This window comes from Eriocheir sinensis, chromosome 14 (genome assembly GCF_024679095.1).
Source record: "Eriocheir sinensis breed Jianghai 21 chromosome 14, ASM2467909v1, whole genome shotgun sequence".
In the NCBI taxonomy this organism is placed as follows: Eukaryota; Metazoa; Arthropoda; class Malacostraca; order Decapoda; family Varunidae; genus Eriocheir; species Eriocheir sinensis.
In genome coordinates this window covers 22,769,338-22,793,482 of record NC_066522.1, presented here as the reverse complement: position 1 = coordinate 22,793,482, position 24,145 = coordinate 22,769,338, and the positions used below count along the sequence as shown (strand labels likewise).

The following is a 24,145-nucleotide window of genomic DNA, read 5'->3' as shown; positions in this document are numbered from 1 at the left end:
AATTCTATCTCTTTATCCCGACAGCCTTCTTTTCAGTCTAGTTTTTCTTACTTTGTATTTATTTATGGTAACCACCCACCAATGACTCAATAGCTAATGCATCGGAGATGGACTCCAAGGCCACGCGCATCCCATCATAGACAGATAGTACCCTTGCCTCCTCTGTGGGTGTTACTTGTCCCTTCTCTTCGAATCTTTAAGTCGCTTGTACTCCCTGTCTTACTGTGTACTAGCTGTGAGACATGGACACTGCATGAATAGAGCGGCGTGTCGATGTCTTTGATATCAAGTGCCTTCGCAGCATCTTGGAGTATCGCTGGAATGACTTCGTGCTAAACCAGTGACTATTCCGTGAAAGTGAACGTGAACGCCAACTCTGGCTATTGGGCACTTGGCGAGCCTCCCGGACGTCGATCCTGCTCACAGGGTTGTTTCTGTGCGAGGCAACCCTGAGTGGAGGAGACCAAGAGGAGACCACGCCCACGTGTCTCATGGTGGGGCAAGTCAGCCGATCTTGCCAGGAGGGACTTGGGATTGACAGGTCAGCTGCGTGGGAGCTTATTCGTGGGAACCTTCAGGAGTGGGGGCGGCGAGTGAGTGAAGCGACGCACCCCCGGGCGTATGCTCCCCATTAGTGTATTGCCCGAATTCAATTTTACTATACCTGCACACGACTTTTGCGTGTCACGAAACCCACGAGAAATTAATCCAGACCCGGAAAGGGTTTACCGGCGCCGGGGATCGAACCCGCGACTAGCGAGATGGGAAAGACACTCCTTAAAAGCAGCGAGCCTTGTATCGCTTCGCAGGTCCTCCTACTCTTGATCCTTTCTTCTGTAATGCCAGGAAGTTAATTTAAGTATGGACGTACACAGAATCACAAAAGTAGGTATAAGTATTGTAAAATCTATTGGAAATCTAAATGTCGGAGGGAGACACACTTAATTACTTACAATACTTATACCTACTATTGTGATTCTGTGTACATTCCATACTTAACCTCCTGGCATTACACGTCTGCCTTATCATACACTTTCCTTTTCAATGGTGTTCCTCTACTTACCTTTCCGTAGGTGATGAGGATGAATCTAAAGCCACATGTGACATCAAGATCAAGTTCAACCTCCAGCATCAACAGTCAACAGGGCCGCCTTGCTCCTCTCATTATGGCCCTGTCGTGGTGCTCCTCCGTCCGGCGCCTTCACCGCCTTCGCCAGCTATCCTTAAGGCAAGTGGCGCGAGGTCTTCATCCCCATTCACAGCTGACAGCACCGTGTTAAGGCGTTATATGAGTGTTTCCGTGACGCTCCCTCAGGCTCCTGCTAATGTGACTGAGATGCACACCGAGGCCACGCACACTCTGACGTATGCTCCCACCTGTACTTTCTCATCACCCCAATGCCTGGACGGTTTATTTGTGCCTTTTTCTTAGATTAAACACGTCGAGATCCATTAAAACCTAAACCAAGGCACCGTACGCATAAGAGGAATGTTTTTGTTTTTTTGTTTTTACACGAGGAATTTTATTTTTTTTACCCTCCAGAGTTGTGAACACCTTGAACACACTGCCGGAAAGGTTCATCAACAGTGGCCACCTTTATAAATAACTACGGTGGACACATTGACAACCTTAATAACCTGGTAGCTGCGGGGATCATGTTTCTTAAATGCCCCCTAAGCGAGAATAATGAGAAAAAATCATCAGTCACGCAAACCATTTCATAATATATCAACGCATTTGTGATCAGTTTATGCATCATCTATTTTGTGGGGTTTATATCATGGTAAAAATTTGGCCCATCGCTGGTACATGGTAAAGCCACAAATTTGGCCCGTCGCTGGTACCAGGTTAAGAGAAGAGGCACCGGGTCCCTTATGAGCACTGGCCCCCTAGCCTCTTAACCCCATGACTGCGGATTTCCTACAAAAAGACATCACCAAGCTACAGGAATGCAACAAACGGTGACTGCTACAATTCAATGAAGAAAAATGTAAAGTCCTGCACCTTGGGAGGGGATATCCAGCATGCCAATACCACATGGGAAACACTCCACTATCCACCACAGAGGCAGAGAAAGACCTGGGAGTATATGTTACCAGGCTACCAGTGAAAGCTAAATCCATGCCAGTCACAGCAGAAGGGTTAAGAAATCACTAGGTAAGCAAGCACACACGTTTCTGGGCGTTGCCGTGGGTATTGGGCAGGTAAGGGTGCCACCTTGAGTTCAGAAAAATAAGGAATGCAGCGTCCCTCTCTCCAATACGGAACAAATCCATATTTTAAGGAATGGGCAGCATCCCTAAAATTTCTCTAGCCTGCACTGACTGACAGCTGCTGCCCGCTGCAGGTGGAGGCAGGAGGAAGAGGGAGAGACGTCACGTCACATACTTTACATGTAAGTTAGGATGACCCATGACAAATACTTAATTTTACGGACTGGTTTTGTGATTTGCTGAAAAATGCGCTAACTACAGTTTTAAAATACTGAATTTTATCTGCTTGACCATTCAGACAGCCAAATACGGAACAAATGGCTTCCCGTATTGGTTCATATCAGAACGCAACATTTCATTCTACAATTTGAAACGGTTCCATATTTTAAGGAATGAGTGGCAACCCTATGGGAAGGTAGTGGTGGGTAGATGACTGGTGGAAGGGGTTGTTGGAAATATAGCATGGAGGGGGACACCACACTGGAAAAGTTCTCCAGTTTACCCCAATTAGTGAATTTTTAAGGAAGAAGAAAATATAAAGCATGTGTGGAGGAACTGTGGAAAACTTGAAAAATAGACTGAATTAGCTCTGAACCCAAATTGAAATGCTCTCTCTCTCTCTCTCTCTCTCTCTCTCTCTCTCTCTCTCTCTCTCTCTCTCTCTCTCTCTCTCTCTCTCTCTCTCTCTCTCTTATTATTGTTGTTTCAAATGCAATAGTGGACCTACATCAGTACCAGTATTAGGTTAACAAGGCTTCTGCACCGTGAACATGAAGAACACTGCAACCCTCAATTAACCCCCTTTTCAGAATTTGGAAAGTTATTGTGAGGTGGAAACATCAGAAAATACTGACCTCGCTGCCAATACCCAAGGGCTGTTGCGTACTACCACCACACATCTCTTATTATTCTGCCACAAATTTTACATATAAATTACTTCTCAACATTTTTTGACTCATCTCCATAGCAAAAAGTTTTATGGGCTAACTTATAAATGTAGATGCATGACTGACGGCAGAATTTTATGAGGAGGCTGAGACCAGATCAAGGATTACTTGTGTAGGGATCCTAGGTCATTGTGGTCTGGTCATCACTAGGGAAACATCCAGCCGTGGTCACATCATCAGGTGTCAGTCATTCCCATCATCATGGAAAATACATTGCAGATTTTGGTGGACAAAACTAGATTGAGCTTTGGCAGTGTTAGGGTAAATACTCTGTTGATGTTAGTGATAAGGGAAAGGCTGGATCAGTGACTAAGATAATCAGGGCTGTACATTTTCTTTCAGAATCAACCATACTCATTTCATAAGACAAGTTAGTTATATATTTTTTGACACATCACATTTTGAAGTTTTATGATGATTTTTTTTTTCTTTCTTTTCAGTTCTACATCTCACTGCGGCAAAGAGTATCACACACACCATGGTGGACTTGGTGCAGAGAGGCAGTGCTTCACACACAAACCTTTACTGTCTGTCAGGAACCCGCAGCTGTTTGTCCCCTCACGTTCCATGTTCATCAAGGTTCAAGAAACACCAAACCCAAACTCCTTGAAATTCCTGCCTGGCGTCCCGGTGAGCTCCCTGTTGCATTTTGTCAAATTTCTGTGCTTTGTGTTGTTTGTTATATACATATTTTTTTGCTGTGAGGCAGTCCCGACTGCTTAGCCCTGCATCAGGCCATAGGCAGCAGCCTCTCCCAATGCAAAGGCAGTGAGGGACCCCACTAAGTCTTCAAGCCCCCCAGAAAAACTCGGTCATTTTTGACAAGTCTTGATCTTGCCCTGTACCTATTAAATTGTAACTAGTGGAGTTGGGGTTTCTATGGGGCTGTGGGCAGGGCACAAAATCCTTAGGAGAGTTGACTTAGCAAATGTCAGATTTACTTTTTTTAATGGTAGCTATTTCTCAAGCCATAATCATTTCACGAACACAATACTCTTAAGTGGGGAATTCCTCCCTCTTCTAGGACCAGTTGCATAAACAAAGGTGTCATTGCTGGCCCGCTTTCATCCTGCCAACAGTTACCCCACCACCAATACCTGCCCTGACTACCATATTGATCTCAGAGAGGCCAGTGTGGCAGCTAGGCCTGGGGAGGGGAGGAGTGGGAAGGTGACATCATCTTGTCAACTACTCACAGTATTGGTTCAGAGCCACAACATCCCATCACTAGACAAACATCCAGGCTCTAAATGCCTTGCTGCACTTGTTGCAAAGTGTATTTAGTAAATGGTTGCTAAGAAGCCATTCTTGATTACCACAAAGTACTGAATATTTTACTAACTATTGATAACTGTACATACTAAGTGCACTGGGCTTGTGGTTGTGACCAGGAGCAACGAAACAATCCCGCCACTCTCTGCTAGCTGGTTAACATACTGTGAATTATGGTCGCCTTTAAAACAAAAAAAAAGTTTAATGTAATTTCAGTCATCCAGAATTTTGCTTAGGAAAAACAAAATTGTGAAATCAAGGTCTGAGAAATTAAAGATGTACTGTATGTTATGTTCATGAATTGGAGAGCTTTCATGTTGCCAGATGTCACCCACATTTGGTAGGCTAAACCCTAAAAATGTCATACAGTGAAGTGTTTTGATTTATTATTGCCACAAAGTATTCAGAACATATCATTTTAGCTATTGTGCAAAGTGTTTATCCTTGAGCTGATAATTGTGACAGTCTGTGATGCGTCTTTTGTGTCCACAGGTGCTGGACTCTGGGACGGCTGACTTCCCTAACCTCAGTGCAGCTCAGAAATCTCCCTTAGCCAAGCTGTTGTTCAGGATTGAAGGAGTTCGAGGAGTGTTTCTGACCTCTGACTTTATTACCATTACCAAGGTTAGTACTGTCCCTCAAGCATCCACGTGTAATTTTGATTTGCTGAAATGATGGACCCTCAAATGGGTTATGTGGTGATCAGATCCTTCATCTCAATTTTCTCCTTCAGCAGGGGAGTATCAAGCCACCTTTCCAATCTAAATATATTGTTTTGGAATCTCTTCTTTCATCTCCTTGTCAGTGTATTAGCTAAAATAACGTTGGGGGCGTACGCTATACCTGCACGTGGCTGTGGTGCTCAGCTTTCTGACTCCAGTATTGTTATAATTGCCATGTTTCAGGCTTACCCAAGTGTTATTGTCGTTACAATGTTAGCTGACCATCCTAATAATTTTTCAGGAGGAGGAAGAAGCGGAGTGGAGAACCATCAAGCCAGAAGCCTTTGCTGTCATCATGGATTTCTTTGCCTCTGGGCTTCCTGTGGTCCATGGGGGCGACGAGGCACACAGTGAACATGGTCAGTGGTTGGCTGCATGATGAAAATAATGAACCTTAATTTAACCGTCTGCTGTGACTGGCACGGATTTCGCTGTAACTGGTAGCCTGGAAACATTTACTCCCAGGTCTTTCTCTGCTTCTGTGGTGCATAGTGGAGTGTTTCCCATGTGGTATTGGTATGCTGGATTTCCCCTCCCAAGGTGCATGATTTTACATTTTTATTCATTGAATTGTAGCAGCCACTTTTTATTCCATTCTTGTAGCTTGGTGATGTCTTCTTGTAGGAAATCTGCAGTCAAGGGGTTAACTCATCATAATGGGGAACAGGATCAACTTATCATTTGTTAACACCAAAATTTTGATACATTTTCCCATGCATCGTTTAGTAAAAATATGACAGACAGATCACAGCGGGCCACTTGACCTCTGTGTGGCGTGACTGACTCTTGCCCCTTAAAATTTGCTTCTCTGTAGCTTCTCCTGTTATCCATTATCAGTATTTTTATGCCAACAATTCTTCTGAACTTGCTAACTACATGCTTCCAGCCCTTCCACAATCTCACTGCACACATCTTGCTACTCTGGCTCATTCCTGTGCTGTCCAACATCTCAAGAGCAGCCTTCCTTCATCTCTATATCCTCCTTCAGCAGGGGAGTATCAAACCACCTCTCCAATCTAAATATATTGTTTTAGAACCTCTTCTTTCATCTCCTTGTCAATGTGATAAGTGAAATAGAGTTTGGGGCATACGCAATAACTGCAAGTGGCTGTGGTGCTCATATCTGTTGCATTGCAGTGGGAAAAAACCATCATCCCAGGACACAGGGCCAGTGTGACATCTGGGTTACCACAGTTTACCTTCCCAAGGTTTCCCAAGTTACCCATTTATAGACCAGCCCGAAAGGGAGGATGAACACCTGGGTGAGATGCATGCTGACTGCCCGGGATTCAAACCCAGGTCTGTGTATTTGTAGCTAGGCACGCTAACCACTAGACCATGGAGGCATAGCATGTTGTGGGCTATTTTTTATTTGTTTTACTTGGATGTCTTCTTTGCTACATAGAAAAAAAAATTATTGGAAACTGATTTTCAGCCCATTGTGAGGATGAAGACGATGAGACAACTGCCATGATCACGGAGCTCTTGGACACACGGATCCGACCGACAGTGCAGGAGGACGGAGGCGATATTCTGTTCAGAGGGTTCAAGGATGGAATTGTCTATCTTAAGGTAACTTTTTAAAAGCGTATATTTTACTAAGTCACTAATATTAGGTCAAGTTAAGTTTAGGGTATCTTCAAACACATGACAGCCTGCACCTTATGGCATAAATCAACCAAAAATAACCTCACTTTGTTGTATAGAAAGTCTCATTAGTAAGGAAGCATATATGAATTTTCTGAGTAAAGACCCAGTGTTTGTTTTGGTTTTGTTAGGTCATGTTGGGTTAAGTTTAGGGTATCTTCAAACACATGATAGATCTCAACTCAGAAATTTCATATATACAGTACCCTCCTGAGCTTCGCGCTATCCGAGTTTCGCAATTCTCGAGTTTCGCGCTTAGTCCTAAATTCTTACCATCCCGACTTTCGTGCATTATCACCCTGAGTCTCATGTTACTTTGACATGTACGGGTCACGTCTACTTACTGTCGGCGTCATACGTGCTGCCTTAAATGGTAGTGTCACACTGACTGTTTTCCTCCAAACATTGGGGCTATGGGCAAGAGAGAGAGAGAGAGAGATTAAACGATGAAGCCTGAGTTGGGGAGAGTGGGAGGGGGGCATGTGAGGAACTCCTGTCCAAGTAGTCTCAGAATATGTACCTTGGAAAAAGGAAGAAAATGAGAAGAGAGAACGGGTTGTTTTGAAGCCGCAGTTGAAGGCAGCTGCCTTGCGATTGGCTGACAGTTCTGAAAACACGCTTGTGATTCGCTGGGAGTCCGATGATGTCATCGCCGGCACTCAACCAATCAACAGCCTCACTGCCGTAAGGTGGCTGTGTCCCACTGGCCGTTTTCTTCCAACCGTTGGGACTATAGGCAACACTCGTACACCCAACCAGGAGCGAGTTGTCGGCTGTCTGTAAGTTGGTGTCACACTGGGCCTTTTTCCTCCCACCGCGTTGGCGGCAGCTAGGGCAACCGGCAACTCCAACTTTTCTAGGTGTGCGTCACACACGGCCAAGGTCGGTTGCCCGTATCCACATCCACAACGTAAACAAAGCACTTGCCTTGTATCGACATGATGTCATCTGCTAAAGTAAGGGCAGTCGCGGCTTGTGCTGCCATTACTCAAGTTATGGACTTGCTGCTGCAGTTAAATGGAAGAAAGGAGCGGTTGTGGGTGTGACGCGCCTGTGGTTCCTCCGTGCCAAAAGTTCTCATTGTCATAACCACGCATGCGCGGCCAACCCAGCCATCTAGACTCCGACCACATAAACACATGGACCAAGTAAATACAAAGATACACACACGCACTCACACACCAGACTCATTAAAATCCATGGCATATGTTTCTGACAAACAGAAACGATTTCACCATTTCTTTGAGTGTGTTAAAACGTATATGATGAGTGGCTTACATGAACCAAACCTGACTCATGGGAAGAAGAGAACAATCGTCTTTAACACTGCTCTCTTCTTGCCATTGGGTATGTTTGGTTTGTAAGAACCACTCACCAAATAAGTTATAACACACTAGGAAATGATGAAATCGTTTCTGTTTGTCAGAAACATCTGCCATGGTTCTTGACGTGTGTGTGTGTGTGTGTGTGTTGTTATTCGATCCACGTGTTTATGTGGTCGGAATCTAGATAGGTGGGCCCGCACACGCAGTGGTGGCAATGAGATATTCTGGCATGGAGGAACCACAGGCATGCCACACCCACAACCGCTTCTTCCTTCCATTTAACTGCAGCAACAAGTCCATAACTTGGGTAATGGCAGCACAAGCTGTGACATCCCTTACTATAGCAGACGACACCATGTCGACACAAGGCAAGTGCTTTGTTTACGTTGTGGATATGGATACGGGCAACCGACCTTGGCCGTGTGTGACGCTCACCCGGAAAAGTTGGAGATTGCCCCTGCCGCCAAAGCGGTGGGAGGAAAAAGGCCCACAGTGTGACACCAGCTTATGGACAGCCGACAACTCTCTCCCAGTTGGGCGTACGGTTGTTGCCCATAGCCCCAACAGTTGGAGGAAAGCGGCCAGTGTGACACCACTTTATGGAAGTGAGGCCGCTGATTGGGTGAACGCAACGATGACGTCATAGGACTCCCAGAGAATCACAAGCGTGTTTTCAGAACTGTCAGCCAATCCCATGCTACTTCACATATCTTGACCATCCATTTCATGACTTCATCTCCTCCACACTTCAACATTTCTGCTGTGATTCCATCAATTTCTGCTGCCTCTCCATTTTTTAATCTGTTTTTGCCTGATTTACTTCTTCATATGTTATACTTCTTTCTTTATATACTCCTCCTCTACCTCTACTCAAAACTGCTGCTGTTACAGCTGCTGGACGTCCATCCTCAAAATTCATTAAGTTTTTGAAATATTCTCTCCATCTCTCTTTCACAGCTTCCCCGTCTTTCAACATCTTTCCATTCTCATCCATAACTTCATTTATTTTACTTGAGGAGATATTTTCTGCACTTCTTTGTTTTTTACTTCTTTCCAATATGATTTCCTGTTCCCTTTATATTTTTCACTTAGTCTTCATCAACTCTCTTCTTACTTTCTTTTATTGCTTGTTTTAATTTCATTTTGCATTCTCTATTTCTTTTTCCTTTCCCTTTTTACTTGTTCAGACACATTTCTTTCATACTGCTATCATGTGTATGAAGATACCCTAAACTTAATCTAACAAAACCAGAACAAACACTAGGTCATGACTCAGAAAATTCATATTTGCTTCCTTACTAATGAGATTTCCTGTATAACAAAGTGAGGTCATTCTTGGTTGGTTTATACCATAAGGGGCTGGCTATCATGTGTTTGAAGATACCCTTTTTTAGTTTAGGGTATCTCCAAATGCATGATAGCCAGTGACTGTGATGTAATGTGGTGTGGTGTGGGGTGTAGGACTGTGCGGTGTGTGGTATGCAGTATGAAAATATGACTAGATTATCTGTATATTGACATCCTCTGAAACAGGGTCAAGTTATTACTAATTTTTTTCCACAGATGATGGGGTCCTGCACCAACTGCCCTTCTTCAGTTGTTACGTTGAAAAGTGGCGTTCAAAATATGCTTCAGTTTTATATCCCCGAGGTAAGTTACTGCAGAACAGAGAGGTAACCTGTGGCCTTTGATCTTCCCAGCTCCCAGGTGGCCAGTGTAGGGAGGCTAAACCCAGCAGGGATGAAACACAGGTCAGAGGAGGAAAGGAGGGGAGATTGAAATACATGACATTCTTGTGTCCAGAGTAACATTGCCAGGATCATAATATTGTCACTGATATCACACGTTATGACACAGGTCATCAGGAATTTCACTTAAGTCAGTAACTTTAGTTGATTATTTCGCCAATTTATCTTGCCTTGCAAATTAGTGCCATTCTGCCCATTTAGTTGTAACCTCCATAGCAAACTTCTCATTCCACAAAAGTTTTCTCTGAAGTTGTCTATTTTATTTTGTGTCATTTGGTTTCTTCACCAATACGTCATATATTTTCTTCCCATTATAATCTTGTTCTTTCCCCTGAGTGTCAGTACCAACACAGGACAATTTCGTTTCATGTCTAATTGTATAACTTCTTTATATTGTACCTTTCCTGTAGCTTTTCATTCCTCACCCTGTCCCAAAACATTTTATCTAGGTTAAGAGGGGAAGGAAGAGGGAAAACATCCAGGCTGTGTGGTGTTGAAGTCTTGGGTTGTGGTGAGACTTGTTAGAAAAAGTCATCAGGCAATTATAGCATGGAAACAAGAGGCATAGCAGTAGTAATTGCTCTTTATTAGTCACATACAAAAATATAATCATTGTGCTTTTTGCCTATTTCATAAATATGCAATAAGTTATAACATATGCAAAGGTTGTGTTGTGATGCTTGTGAGAATGATGTTGCATCTCCCTGCCACACAAGATTATTATTCAAAATTTAGCAACACTAACAAGTAACCCTCTCCAGCTTTCCCCAGGATGCCATCACTTCCCTATGCAGCTAAGCAGCAGGGATTCCTGTTCAAACCAATTTTAGTTGACAGGATAATTAAGTACAAAGTAACATAGTTGCAGAATGTTGAAGCATCTGAAATCATGCAGAGTTAGAGACCTTTTGATTATTTGCTCCATGTTGTTAGTCTTAGTAAGTAATATGGAACTTAAATACATTTGTGAAAAATTTTGGTTTCTGAAACCAAACAAAATTTTCCCATTGAGATTCAAACTGAGTGTTACCTTGACAATTTTAATGCTTTTACAGTCTGTATCAGCACACAGCCACCAGTAATGAATAGTCAACATACATGTAGATGACTTAGTGATTAGGACCAATAATTTAAAATTAATCTTACAACTCCATGATCATTGTGAGAGCCTTTACAGCAATCCTTTGTTTTGTTCAGGTCGTGGAAGTGGTGGAGGTTAAGGATGAGGCGGACAATCTAGTCGAAGATGAATTCCAGAAATTAGAGGAGGAATTAAACTCAAAACAAAACAAAACAAAGTGAAGCACAAACAGGTAAGCAATGTTGTCTTTGTTTCTTGACTGAGGTAGTGCTACACACCATGTTCACGGCCTATAATATTAACATTTTTCTAGAAACAAGTATCCATACATACACCGCATCCTTTGACAGGGTTCATGGAAAGGGACAAATGAGAGAAGTTGTAATAAACTGACAAGGGTTAAAACACTTTTATTCTTAGTCAAAATTAACAGAAAATTGATTTGGAGGATACTAGACATCTGCTGGCAGGCTTCTGTAAGTTTCACAGTATGGAACTTTAGCAGTTAATGTGATTATTATTTGTTTGACTTTGGATAAAACATTGCTTCATATTATAATGTGCTTTGTAATATGGATGGAAATCAATTAATTCGGAACATTAACAGCTGCATATTTTATTTATTTATTTTTTTATTTTTTTATTTTATTTTTATTTTTTTTCAAGGTATAATTAATTATTCCTCCAACCATGGCTGTTCTCTTAAGAGTTCATTTCTGAAGGGCATTAATACTAAATTTTAACACATGTCTGTATAGCCAATCTTATTTTGGGGTGGCCAGGGTGGTGCCTGGCCACAGGTGCAGAAGCAGTGTTAACCTTGGGAAGGCTTTGCGTGTGGTCTCCTAGAACATCCAGAACCAGAGGAGTATTCACAGGCTGTCTTACCTAGTGAAAGTGCTTAGAAGGCCGAGGTGCATATAGTGGGACTCTGAACTGAAGAGGCCTGGCAGTGGTGAGATCAGCACCTTCTACTGGTCCAGCATGAGCAATGATGCATGTCCTACGGGGGTAGCTATGGGCATCTCCAGCCAACTACAGCCATTTGTGGTTGAGGTTTCTCTAGTTGATGAGCCTATAATGTCAGTGAGGCTGAAGCACACACTGGGCTTCATGTCTCTTGTTGCAGTGTACGCTCCTACCGAAATGTGTGAAACTGAAGAGGTATTCTGCACCAGCCTTGACTCATATTAGACCAGTGCCCCCATTGGGACACATGTGGTCTTGAGTGACTAATGCTACTACTGGCACTAGGAGAGCTGGCTAAGAGGTGTGACTGGTCCCCACAGCTCTGGTACCAGGAACACCAACAGCTCTCTCGAGTTTTGCCAGATCCAGGAGGTTGAGAATTGTGGGTTCTTGGCACCGGAGATCAGAACAGCATGGTTGGACTTAGTATGGTAATGACCAGATGATTGACTCACTCGCCATCTGTACTCCTGATGGTTCCCCTGGGCAAGCTCCCACCCTGCTGACCTGTCCATTCCAAGTCCCTCCCGGCAGGATCGGCTGACTTGCCCCAGCCATAAGTTATGAGGGTGTTCCCTTGGTCTCCTCCACTCACATTTGTCTCGAAAACAAACAACCCTCTGAGCAGGATCGACATCTGGGAGGCGCACCACGTCCCCATATACCCAGAGTTGGTGTTCACAGACTAGGCTGGTAACAGGACTCAATTCAGTTTCATGAAATAGTCACTGGTTCGACACAAAATCATTCCAGCAATACCCATGATGCTGTGAAGGCACTGGATACCAAAGGCAATCGACACGCCTCTCCAAGTCACTATCCAGTGTCCATGTCTCAAAGCCATACAGCAAAACGGAGCACAAGCAACTTAGGCCTCTTTCGCACAAGGTCACCGGTGACCCCAATGTGAAAGGGCCAGGTAACTGCAAGCCACCATCAACTTGTGAAGGTCCCTCACGTGACTGTCAATCGCAAAAATGAGGAGCTTCTTCACTTTGCTTTGCTGGCCAAGAAAAAGAAGACCCCTCCCCTAAAAGAAGAATGTATGCCCTTGGTATTCTATTATCAAGGATGGACAGTGCTTTGCATCATACACCTTACAGTGATTTATGTACTGAAGAATCTTTTTAATTTCTTCCGTATGAGTAAACCGTCGTTTGAGGAGCTTCTCGGCCTCATCATCGACAACTGCACAAACACTCTCTCTCTCTCTCTCTCTCCATAGTGCACACTCAGCTCACCACCAAGAGATTCTGGGTTCGTTCCCCGGGTGAAACGGAGAAGTGTAGGCGATATCCTTACAGCCGCACTTCTGTCCACCCAGGCGTGAATGGGTATCAGTCATTAGCCGGGGTAATGTCCCACCTCTCTGGGTGGTGGTCTGGGCCCTGCTGCGGCCGGAAGCTCAAGGGGTGTCATGCACCCACGAACCCCAAACGACAAGCGCAAGCTCACGGCTCCAAGGATGTTAATAAACACACACACACACACACACATGTATATATATATATATATATATATATATATATATATATATATATATATATATATATATATATATATATATATGGTGTGTGTGTGTGTGTATATATATATATATATATATATATATATATATATAAATATATATATATATATATATATATATATATATATATATATATATATATATATATATATATGGTGGGTCCATTGATTAAGTGATAGATGTATACAGATGTCAGGTATGGTAACACAAAAGTCAGAAATGGTAGCTCACAGTAGGCTAGAAGAAAATGTATCTGCTATTATTCTAATATTTTCATTAAATCAGTCATCATCAGAAGTAATCTCTTCACTATCACCACAATAATTATAAGTCATATCCTGCAGATCCTCAGTCATCCCTACCCAGCTGTCCTTGTCCACACCTTCTTCTAGTAATGATGGATGTTTCATCACGTCAAATTTCTTTGCAGCCGTCAGCAGCTGCTGGAGCAAGTCGGCCAAGCCTTTGCTCTGGTGCAACCCAGCCGAACAAGGGACACTGCTCACTCCTGTTAAAACAAGGATATATCTGTATATTTTTAAAGAGTTGCATACGTGAATAAATGCAACTGATTGTAATCACTGTTAAGTAGAATAAAATAATTATTATTATAATTTTTTTTCTTCTTAACTGTACCCTGTACACAAAAGTAGCTAAAAGAGATATAACTGAAAGATAATTCTATCAACTGGAAACTTGCTAGCCTCAGGGAAACAGATACCTTTAATTTTGAAATTGATTTGATAATTCAAGATTTCCCTAATGTTCTGGAAAACTAAAATTTCACTACACCATCCTTGGTGAGTTTTGCCAGGGGATGCTTGCAGCACATGTCAAACTCAAAAAGGCATCTGATTCAGCACAGTGAGGCACTCTGGGAGTTCCTGCACCTCCAAGACACCTCCAAGGCAGTGTGACTAACCAACCGGAAAGGGAGGATTCACAGCTGGGTGGGCTGTGCGCTGACCGCCTGGGCTGGGATTCAAACCCAAGCCTACGGATTCACAGCTAGGTGTGATAACCACTTTACTCTGCAGCTGTGCCTATGTAGAATCATGGGATATTGCTGGAATGACTTGTCAAATTGACAATCACTTGGTGAGGCTGAATCATGGCCTATTAGCTGCATAGTTTGTGAAAATCAACTCTGGCTATACAGACATGTGGCAGAAGTCAGCCCTGCTCCTCTTTAAAGCTCCCTCTCAGGTGAATCCTATCTGAACAGCAAATGGTTATCTAGTGTCGGACAAGGACGGGCAGTCCTCATTGGGCTGAGTACTTTTAGCAGCTATACGTGACAAAGTCTCTGAGTGGGCAGCCCTCAAGCACTGGGTTACAAATTGTGGATGCTGATCCAGACATTGATGAAACCCCTTGGTGTCAAGGTTGCAGAACAATGGCGAGTCTGATCAAGAAGTCTTCCAGCAGAAAAGCTTGCCCCACGGTAATGACTTGGTAACATTCAATAACTGCACTATGGAAGTCATGTTTACAGCTCTATTGATGTATGCACAACAATTTTATAATATAAAAATGTACCCTAAAAAATTCTGCATAATATCAGAAAATTTACTGGGTTATATCAAAGAAATCCCATCACATTTTCTGAAGTGTTGGATTGAAAGGTTTTAACACATTCTTACCTTGTAGTGGAGTTTTCTGATAGATGTCTATATAACCTTCGTCTGTAACTGATGGAGTAAAGATGTTTGGGAAGGGTGCAGGAGTCTTCACAGGATCCACGGCACCCACCACATATCGAAAGCTTGGGGGCTTGAGGGAGGTTTGCAGAAAATCTTTATAAAGTTGATCAGCACTTGCAAAAACTCTTCCGCCACTCCTCTTTGCATCAGGTCTGAAAAAGCAGTTTGTAAAGTTAAGTTTTATTCATTGCTGATGGTTGCACATGCACAGTGGCATCCAATAAAAAACCTAAAAAATGTAAATATAATAAGGGGCTTAGTGTTTTCATTTCATTAGTCATACAATGCTAAGGTATATGGCAGGGATCAGGTGGCAAGACTGGGTGTCCAGAGAGCAGGGAAGGATACAGTGCTGGGAGCTTTGGAGAGATTAGAGGTAGAAGGAAGGAGACCAGCTGGTAGACCTAGGAAAACGTGAAGGTGTATACAGGAAGGCTTGGCATTGATGGGATTGGATGAGCATCGGGCAGAAGACAGAGTAGAATGGAGGAGAGCCATAAAGCGTCCAACCGCTCAGGAAGAGTGAAAACGGACGTTAAACAAAATTATTATTATGATGATGATGATACAATGTTTACATACTTTTTGATGGGATTATTCATTTGTTGAGAAGAGAGTAGCTCAATGTAAAGAGGTATGGGTAGATGTGAGAGTGTTGGAAGCAGGAAATGAAGTGTTGTGAAAAGGGAACAAGGAGAATTGGTGAACCATTGCCAGAAGGGTTGGTTTTATAGGGAACTGGACATCAAAGCTGTATAGAGATTATTTGTCAATAACTTCCAGATAGAAGATAAAATGTTGACAGGCAGGGCACAGGGATGATGCTGTAATAAACCAAGACAGCAAAGAGCTTTCAAAATGTAATTGTACAGAAATCTGTTTGGCAACCAATTTTGACTAATAGAAATATGGAGCCTCTTGGCAACCAATTTTGACAAATAGAAATATGGAGCCTATCTTCCAAACCCATTATGGTAGTGAACCAGTGGTTTTTGTATATCACTGACCTGTTCAACCTGGATGCTGGAATACCTCTGATTGTAAGAACTTCACTGACTGGTTCTAAGTTGAAGTTACATCCCGAACTCAAGGACACAAAGGAAGACTTTTGTTCTTGGTGCAGCCAGTCGGACAAACTCTGGGTTGAGCTTATGCCAAGAGGGAATGCCAAGCTGCCTCCTGCAACCTGAAGGGCAAATGCAAATATATAAAAAAATACAATCTGTATTCATAGACTTTTTGCTATTTTTAACAACTTATACTTTCTCACAAGACACTTACTCTTCTTGACTCAGATGTTTTAAGCCACTATTAGTCATTATGAATAGCAAAGAATACAGGTCCTGGCAGCAGCCTAGAGTCATCAAGTTTCAAGGCTACTTTTTAAAATTCAAGGTGACTCAGAAACTTTGGAGTCACCAAAAGAAAGAAAGCATGTGAATTGTTATGAGCTGTTAAAAGTAGCAAAGAGACTGCATGAATACAGGCCCTGAATGTTCAAGATAAATCAGCTCATTATTATAACTATATTAATAAAGTTTGAAAATGAATTGAACCATTTTAATATTTTCCATCCTTACTTTTCTTCTTGCCGGGGTCAAAATGTCTACCACATTTGCAAGCGGCAGAGGCAAAGTGCGGCTGCGGTACGCCATGCTTACAGTGTCCAGGAATGCTGCCATGATGCTGCTTGTCACATATGCATTATATTCCTGAAAGTCCAGTAAATGACGATTATGATCCATCTTTTCATATAATAAGTTAATTATCTTGATGAACAATTCATAATAAAAAATCTACTTCATTGCATCAGCTAATCATTGTACCTTCATTGTCAAGTGTTGAAACGCTGAGTAGGGAGCTTCAAAGTCCAGCACACTCTTCCGCAGGTTGAGGGGAATCAACACACTTGACAGCTGGCTCAGTTCAGCATAAGACTGTAAAAAAAGGAAAGCCAACACATCTTAACCTTTCAGTTTCTGGAATATTTTAAAACCTTTAAAATACTGTAATCAGCACCTTACACAACTATTTTCCATGAGAAAGATGAGTGACCCACAAAGTCGGCATAATGTATACAAAGGATTTGTGCAGATAGAGAGCGGCCAGCAGTCAGTGCAAGTGCTTCAGCTTAGCTTCCAGACCCAGAGGAGCTGGACGAAGAGACTGCTGCTGCTGCTGCTGCTACAAAACTAATGCCTAACCCACAAACACTGGCTTATGTCACAGTCTGAATAGCACAAGGTTTCCAGATCTGAATTTCTCATTACCCAGTTCCTCAGTTTTCATCACCAAATGGATCATTTAACTTCCAAAAATTCCAAGGGGTTGGTAAGTCATATATACACTTCATCACCTGGTAGAAGGTCTCTGAGACAGCACATGGAAGTAACTGTGTAGTCACTCTGTACTTCTTTTTTGTTTTCTAATGATATTTATATAAGTCACTTCTATAGTATTACTGGTGCTTCACATGATGCTGCTAAATTACTAACTTATTGCTGCTAAATCTGCTTGAGTATATTGTATGACTTTGTCCCTGCGAACATTCCAAGACCGAGGCAAAAAATGTTAACATGGCGACCGCTTTTCTGTAAACATCACCCAAGTAAAGGTAGAGTTAAAAATTAGAGAAGAAAATAATATGTGAGACTCATCTGCATTACCTGAATGATGGAGGCTTGCATCAGTATTCTGGCTGGATCCGTTGACGGAGCGAGATGTGGCGGTGATGTAGTGAATGTTATGGAGTCCTTGGAACCGTATTCATCGGCTAGATGCTGCAGGATCCCACAGCTGACTCCTCCCATCCCGTCATGGATGTCACTTAGCAGCTGGAAACCCTGGAAGCACATATCTATGATTACTAAATTTTAAATAAAGCATTTAACACTTAAAACCTGTTTACTACAATTATACTTGTCCTTAAGGAAGCAATGGAATAAATTGAATTCAGAATGTCTGAAAAAATTGTTATTTTGAATGAAATAATGAAAAAAGGAATATGAATGAACAACACATATATTACAGAGAACTACTAGTTCTTAAGAAAACCAGTTTGCTTTTTTATTGTAAAGCACTTGCCTGTAAACTATTGCAAGACTCTGCCAAACACCGTATTCTGTCAGTGATTTCTTCCTCCACTTCCTCTCTCTGAAATGCAGAATGTCCGGAGGAAAATCCCCCCCAGGTGCCCCCAGTGCTCCCTGCTGCAGCTCTTCCAACACTGGGCAGTAAATTGTCAATGAGATATATGGCGTTGGGATGCAGATGTGGACGTAGAAAGTCAGACCAAACTTGCACGGATTTAGACAGATCATAGATTTTTTTTGAGGCAGTGTCAGTTTCAGAGATTTTTGAGTCATCTGAAAAAAAAGAATAAGCAAATGTTGTGACTATTTGTGTTCTCAGAAATTCATGATCAAAATCTTTATCAATATGATTTCATTATTATTATTAAACCTAATTGCTGCATTTATCTGGGTCATTAATGTCTTGCTTCAATTACTTTAAATATTGTTGCCACTTACTCTCAAGGTCATTCATTACATCAGGATGTTACACATTCATGTTATCCTCCATCCTTCTGTTGTTTCTTTCCTGCTTCATGACAGAACATTTTTTGTTTGGTTGCTTTCAAAATCCTACTGATCTCCATATAGAAAATAAGAAGCAGATTTTTTCTTCTTCTATTATACTGAGGAATATGGCTATTCATATCAATTGGTGAGCATGCAGAAATTAATCAATATGAAATTGATATAAAAATAACCAAAATAAAGAGGATTCCAACCCTCTTTTCAAAGAAAGTACTGCACAGCAACACTCACCAATGCAGATATCTTTGTCTTCATCTACAAGGCCTCGAAATCTTACATCTTCTTGCTCAAGGTCCTTCAGGAAGTCATTTTTTTCTTGAGGCAGCTGGTGAATGAGCTCCACCTGGCCACCCCAGGAAGCCTCGCTGGTGGACGGTTCTCCAAGATCACTATACAGAGTGCCATGGCTTGGCAGGCTGTGCAGGGAGCCTTTCAAGTCTATGGCCAAGAGACGTGGTGTGTAAGTTTCTTGCCTCTGTGGAAGAGAATTACATTAAAAAGAGAATCAAGAAAATGGACACTGTACCCATCCTGTTAAACAAAATACCTGCTCACTCTGGCAGTGTGAGGTCATGCATTTTGTAGCATCGATCCTTTGATTGTGTATTCCTCCTAAGAGAGCCTTTTGTTGAAACATTCAGCATAAGAGTGGACAGAGCATTTTTTTTATTTGGAAAGATCATTAATGAACTACAGAAGGTGAGTGGGAGATGGAACAGGGCCCTGCAAAACACCAATGTTTCTAGGTTTAGGAGTAGAACAGATAACATCTATCACAAAGAAATAGATCAGCCTTTCTTCTTGTTCCCAAAAGAGAAAATCAAGTTAAAAGGGCAAATATTTAGTATTATGGATGAGACCTAGTTCAAATTAGGCAAATGTTAAAACTGCTGACATAAAAATTCTTCCATAAGAGCATCCAAGCATGGCAGAAATGTTGGGGTCACTTACATTTTGCAGGGGAATTCTATGAAGATGGTGCTAATCAGAATTTGGTGGACTAAATTTTTATAAGAGAAATTCTAAGAGCTTTTGGGCAACACCTCATATTCTTAAACATAACTGTTACTGAATACAGAATATGCATAGCACATGAGGGTTGTTGACTGAATGGAGACATTCAGTCACACAGGAAGGTGAATGTGGCTTTACACACTGCAAGGCTGGCCAATACAATGTGTAATTTAAAATGTTGTCATGAAGTACATCAGACTTACCTGTGAGGTGATGCCTTCCCGAAAGAGAAAGTCATGGTTGATGTCTGTAGGTGTTGAGGTGTTGTACACAAAACTGGCTTCCTGAAAATCATTCAATATAATAAATACATGTTATTGTTTTTGTTTTTTACAGGAAAGAAAGAAGCTCATTGGCAATAAAATAGGAAACACTAAAGCCTGCTGGTGCTGCTCCTGTAACAAGAATGATTACCTTCAAACCAAGTAGTTTTGGAATATCTAAACTTGTACATGAGTTGAGATATAGAGGACAGAACATAACCTTCACCAGTCACATTCCTTGTAACAATTGTGCCTCTGTGGATATGACTGTGAGGCAAGAGTGTGCAGTGACACCATGGCTACTACAGTGTGCTGAACTGATTATACTCCACATATATTTTTATCTTTATTTGTTTCAAAAGTGAAGGCTCAGGGGCAAAGAAAAAAAACTGTTATAGCCTACTTCCACAAACAGAGTAAGAAAAGCCAAAAGAAAGGGTCAGATTCAGTTAGAAAAGTATTGTGATACTCCCCTATGGAAAGTGTTCAGGTTGAGGAGGAGGAAAAACAGAGAAAGAAGGCTGTTCCAGAGTTTATCAGCAAAAGGGACGAAAAAATTAAAATGCTGGAATTTGGACACCATATGGGTGGGCTAGAATAAGGCAGATATTCCCATCTCCCAACATCATCCTCCAAGTAAAACTTAGCAGATCCAAGGTACCTCGAGACCTCCCTTGGACCTTTCCCTTGGGACATAATTACGGATTATATCGTCATTTACGCATAATGAAGTGCTAGTATATTCTCATTGGCGTATAATACATGAATTTCAGTCCACCTCGACCCGTATATGAGGAAATATTCAAAGATACAAACACGTTTACAAGACTTTAGTGTAGAAGTGAAGAAATAGGATGATGTTTTCCTGCAGGGTGTCACGTTTATTGACAGAGTAAAGTATGTTCTCTAAAGTGAAACGTATGAACGAGAAGTATGTTATCAGAATAAGAATTAGATTTTGTTTATTCACAAGTGGAAGTAGAAGAACTGGAAAATATTCAATTGTTCGAGCTATACGCTTTTCACATGGAGGAAGCAGCACCACCGTGTGTTCCAACAACCCTTAGCTGAAAGTTGCCAGGTTGCCGTACTCTGCCTCTTATGTTTGCCGATTTTTGACCCATAAACTGCTTTCATCACCCAAATAACTGCCTTCATATATAGTTATCGTTTATCTGGTTAATTATTGGTGCTTCTTGGCAACAGTTATGGGCCAGAAACCGGTATATATGCGGCTCATGAGTATGATAATCTGGCAATGGTGACCGTGGACCAACACCTCGTTAATTTGACTTCTCTCATCCATATTTCATACATGAGGTAAGTACTACATCGATAATCATCTCCTGTGCCGGGCAGGAAGGTTTATATAGGGAAGTTACTCAGATTTCTTGTGCACAGGATGTTTACAACATTATGTTCAAGGGCAGGCTTTTTAAACTGCCTACCCACATGCTTTTGGCCTATTATTAAGGATTTTAGCCACAAACCCTTACATATAGGGTGCAAAAAGCTATTCCTAGGCAGCTACTGTTCTTGTTATATTGCGTACAAGCAGACGGCCATATATGACTACAGCTAGCATTGAAGTCAACGACTGTGATCTCATCTAGCCCGGTTATTTTATAGACTATGGAACGATCTGGCTGCTTTGCTGAAAATAACACAGTCTGACGAAAATGTACATGGCTTGCATTTCAATTAATAACATTAACTGAAAGCTCTACATCGCAGTGTTACCAGATGAGAGTGTTTCACGGAAGGTTTTCATCTGGTAAACCTGCAGGGTTAGGGAAACGTCAGTGATGGTACTACGGCTGTAAAAGTCTTGTGCAGCGGGGCTGCTGGATTGGTGAAGGTATACACTTTGTAAGCTCAGAAGAATATTCAGCATGAAAATATTGATAGAAGATAGAAAGAAGCAAGATTGAAGCACAATTTAAGAGGTAGAAGACTATCAGAATGAGGAGGGGTGCTGACGAAGCAAAAAACTTTTGATTCTATTCTGTCCAAAAGGGCTGTGTGTGTGGAGCCCCCACCATGAGATACACACTCCATATAAGGGCATACAAGGCCAAAATCTTATTTATCCTGTACATTAAATCTAAAATTAATTATATTATGTTAAATTGAGGCTTTACTGCATATAATTTGTGTGCTTAATACACACTTTGAAATTTATGTGAAAAATATTGTTTCACTATTGTAGCTTTATATGGAGACCAGAAGGGCCTCTGAGGTTGCTGAGCAGTTTGTATCCTAAAAGGCAAGCAGTCAAAAATGTCACACACAACAAAATGAGACAATAAAGAGCTCATGAAAACTACTAGGTACTTTAAAATCTCAACTAACCTGAAGATTCCACCAGTGAGTGCCAACAAAATTTGCATAGCAGCCCACTTGGAGGGTGATCAGCTCCCTCGTGACCTTGGACATGTTGCTCTTCTTATCAACAGTAATACTTGTACTTGCTCATTCTCTCTTCATGGCATCTCTCACAAACAGGACTCAACGTGTTTTTCTTGACGGCTCTTCATCTGACACTAAACCCTGTCTTTGCCGGTGTCCCGCAAGGCACTGTTCTGAGTCCACTTTTCTTTGTATTATATATCAATGATCCACTTTCAACAACTAACTCTTCCACAAGACTTTGCTGATGATAGTTTGGTGCTTAGAGTGGTAGTACAAACCACTGATGAGGGTGCACTTCTCCAAGAGGGCCTGGACACCTTCCTGCAGTGGGAACACACCTGGTAAAGCACACTTCTTCTTTTTTTCTTTTTTTTACAACAAAGGGGATGGCTCAAGGGTAACAAAAAGTGTAGAAAAAAAAAACACCACTCACCGCTCCCACAACAGACAGAAGTAAAGAGTGGCCAAAAGAAAGGTCAATTTCTGGCCCAAGAAGTGTAAATTATTCCACATTACCAAATCACACTGTCTCATCTATCATATATATATATATATATATATATATATATATATATATATATATATATATATATATATATATATATATATATATTTTTTTTTTTTTTTTTTTTTTTTTCCAAAGCACACAGATGAAATTAGTCAAATCCTACAAACACCCTTACTCTCAAAACTAAGGAAAACTATCACCTATAAAAAATAAGAAGCTACAACATCAGAGAAAAGTGTTTGCAGTGGATTGGTGCTTTCGTGGAGTTTAGAAAACTATGTGTAGTAGTGAATGGCCAAAAATCAGAATGGCATGATGTGAAAAGTGGTGTCCCTCAGGGGTCTGTGGTGGGACTTTTATTGTTCATCCTTTATATTAATGATCTCCCCAAAATATTAAAGAATGGAAGTGAAATATACCTGTATACGGATGACACCAAAATCTACAGACAAATTAAAACCCAGGATGACATGAAACTTCTTCAAGAGGACATAGACTGTATGAGGGAATGGTCGGAAAAATGGCTATTACTATTTCATCCAAAAAAGTGTAAATCCATGCGTATTGGAAATTGTAATGTAAGAAATAATGGATATAGCATGAATGAAAAGATAACAGAAACAACCTCTGAAAAGGATGTAGGGGTAATAATCGACAAGTTACAGTTTTCAACACAGGCCTGAGCCTCTTCCAGAAGACTACTGTGAGTTATAAGAGCGTAAGATGAACCCACAACAATTTTATCAGAGGTGTCAAGAGTGAGACATGGACGGACAGCTCTACTATTATATTCCTCACACAACTTCCCTGGTACAAATAATTCTCACGTTGGTTTGTTAAGTTGTACCTCTTCACCCTTTTAATGCAAATGTCCTCGCCCTGCAGTGTGAGAGGCGGGCGCTGTCCCTTCAATGGCAGTCACATGGAGGAGACAAGACAGAACAGCTGATGCGTGAGTCAGGCCGAGGAGGTAAACAACTCTTGGTCCTGGTCTGGGTTGTAGTCTTTAGATTGTTATAGTAATTTATTTGGCCATCCAGGGCTTTGAAGGCTGTGGTCCCATAGCCTAATTAGCCCCCTAAAACATTCCAGAAGAAGTAGTTTATTCAGAAACTCCGGTACTCATTCTATATCTACCTATCAGTCTATTTACATTAATCTATATCTGTCTACATCCGCCTCTCTCTCTCTCT

General features: G+C 41.6%; 2 protein-coding genes across 3 annotated transcripts; one reads left to right on the top strand and one right to left on the bottom strand.

Annotated features, from left to right (window-relative positions):
- The first annotated feature begins 1,073 nt into the window (after positions 1-1,073).
- Positions 1,074-14,067, top strand: LOC126998678 (NFU1 iron-sulfur cluster scaffold homolog, mitochondrial-like). The gene is made up of 8 exons (XM_050860679.1): positions 1,074-1,228; positions 3,602-3,791; positions 4,926-5,057; positions 5,397-5,514; positions 6,591-6,727; positions 9,691-9,777; positions 11,073-11,188; positions 13,884-14,067. Exons 1-7 carry the CDS (start codon positions 1,077-1,079, stop codon positions 11,175-11,177), a joined length of 921 nt encoding a protein of 306 aa, XP_050716636.1. The 5' UTR covers positions 1,074-1,076; the 3' UTR covers positions 11,178-11,188; positions 13,884-14,067.
- LOC126998677 (protein misato homolog 1-like) lies at positions 13,711-23,941 on the bottom strand. Of its 2 annotated transcripts, none has more exons than XM_050860678.1 (11): positions 23,800-23,941; positions 22,385-22,765; positions 19,973-20,053; positions 18,987-19,230; positions 18,241-18,521; positions 17,823-17,999; positions 16,983-17,093; positions 16,737-16,868; positions 16,164-16,342; positions 15,097-15,308; positions 13,711-13,961 (listed from the first exon to the last, which is right to left on the bottom strand). In XM_050860678.1, exons 2-11 carry the CDS (start codon positions 22,466-22,468, stop codon positions 13,735-13,737), a joined length of 1,728 nt encoding a protein of 575 aa, XP_050716635.1. In that variant the 5' UTR covers positions 22,469-22,765; positions 23,800-23,941; the 3' UTR covers positions 13,711-13,734. The 2 variants fall into 2 exon arrangements, with proteins under 2 accessions (XP_050716635.1, XP_050716634.1); XM_050860677.1 differs by having other exon boundaries at positions 23,780-23,937.
- Between the last annotated feature and the right edge of the window lie 204 nt (positions 23,942-24,145).

Coding starts and splice junctions, on each gene's coding strand:
- LOC126998678 (XM_050860679.1), top strand. CDS start 1,077: ATGAGGATGAATCTAAAGCCACATGTGACATCAAGATCAAGTTCAACC. Junction 1,229..3,601: donor CTTCGCCAGCTATCCTTAAG/GCAAGTGGCGCG, acceptor CTTTCTTTTCAG/TTCTACATCTCACTGCGGCA. Junction 5,058..5,396: donor ACTTTATTACCATTACCAAG/GTTAGTACTGTC, acceptor ATAATTTTTCAG/GAGGAGGAAGAAGCGGAGTG.
- LOC126998677 (XM_050860678.1), bottom strand. CDS start 22,468: ATGTCCAAGGTCACGAGGGAGCTGATCACCCTCCAAGTGGGCTGCTAT. Junction 19,231..19,972: donor GGGAAGGCATCACCTCACAG/GTAAGTCTGATG, acceptor TCTCTTCCACAG/AGGCAAGAAACTTACACACC. Junction 16,869..16,982: donor TTCAACACTTGACAATGAAG/GTACAATGATTA, acceptor CTGGACTTTCAG/GAATATAATGCATATGTGAC.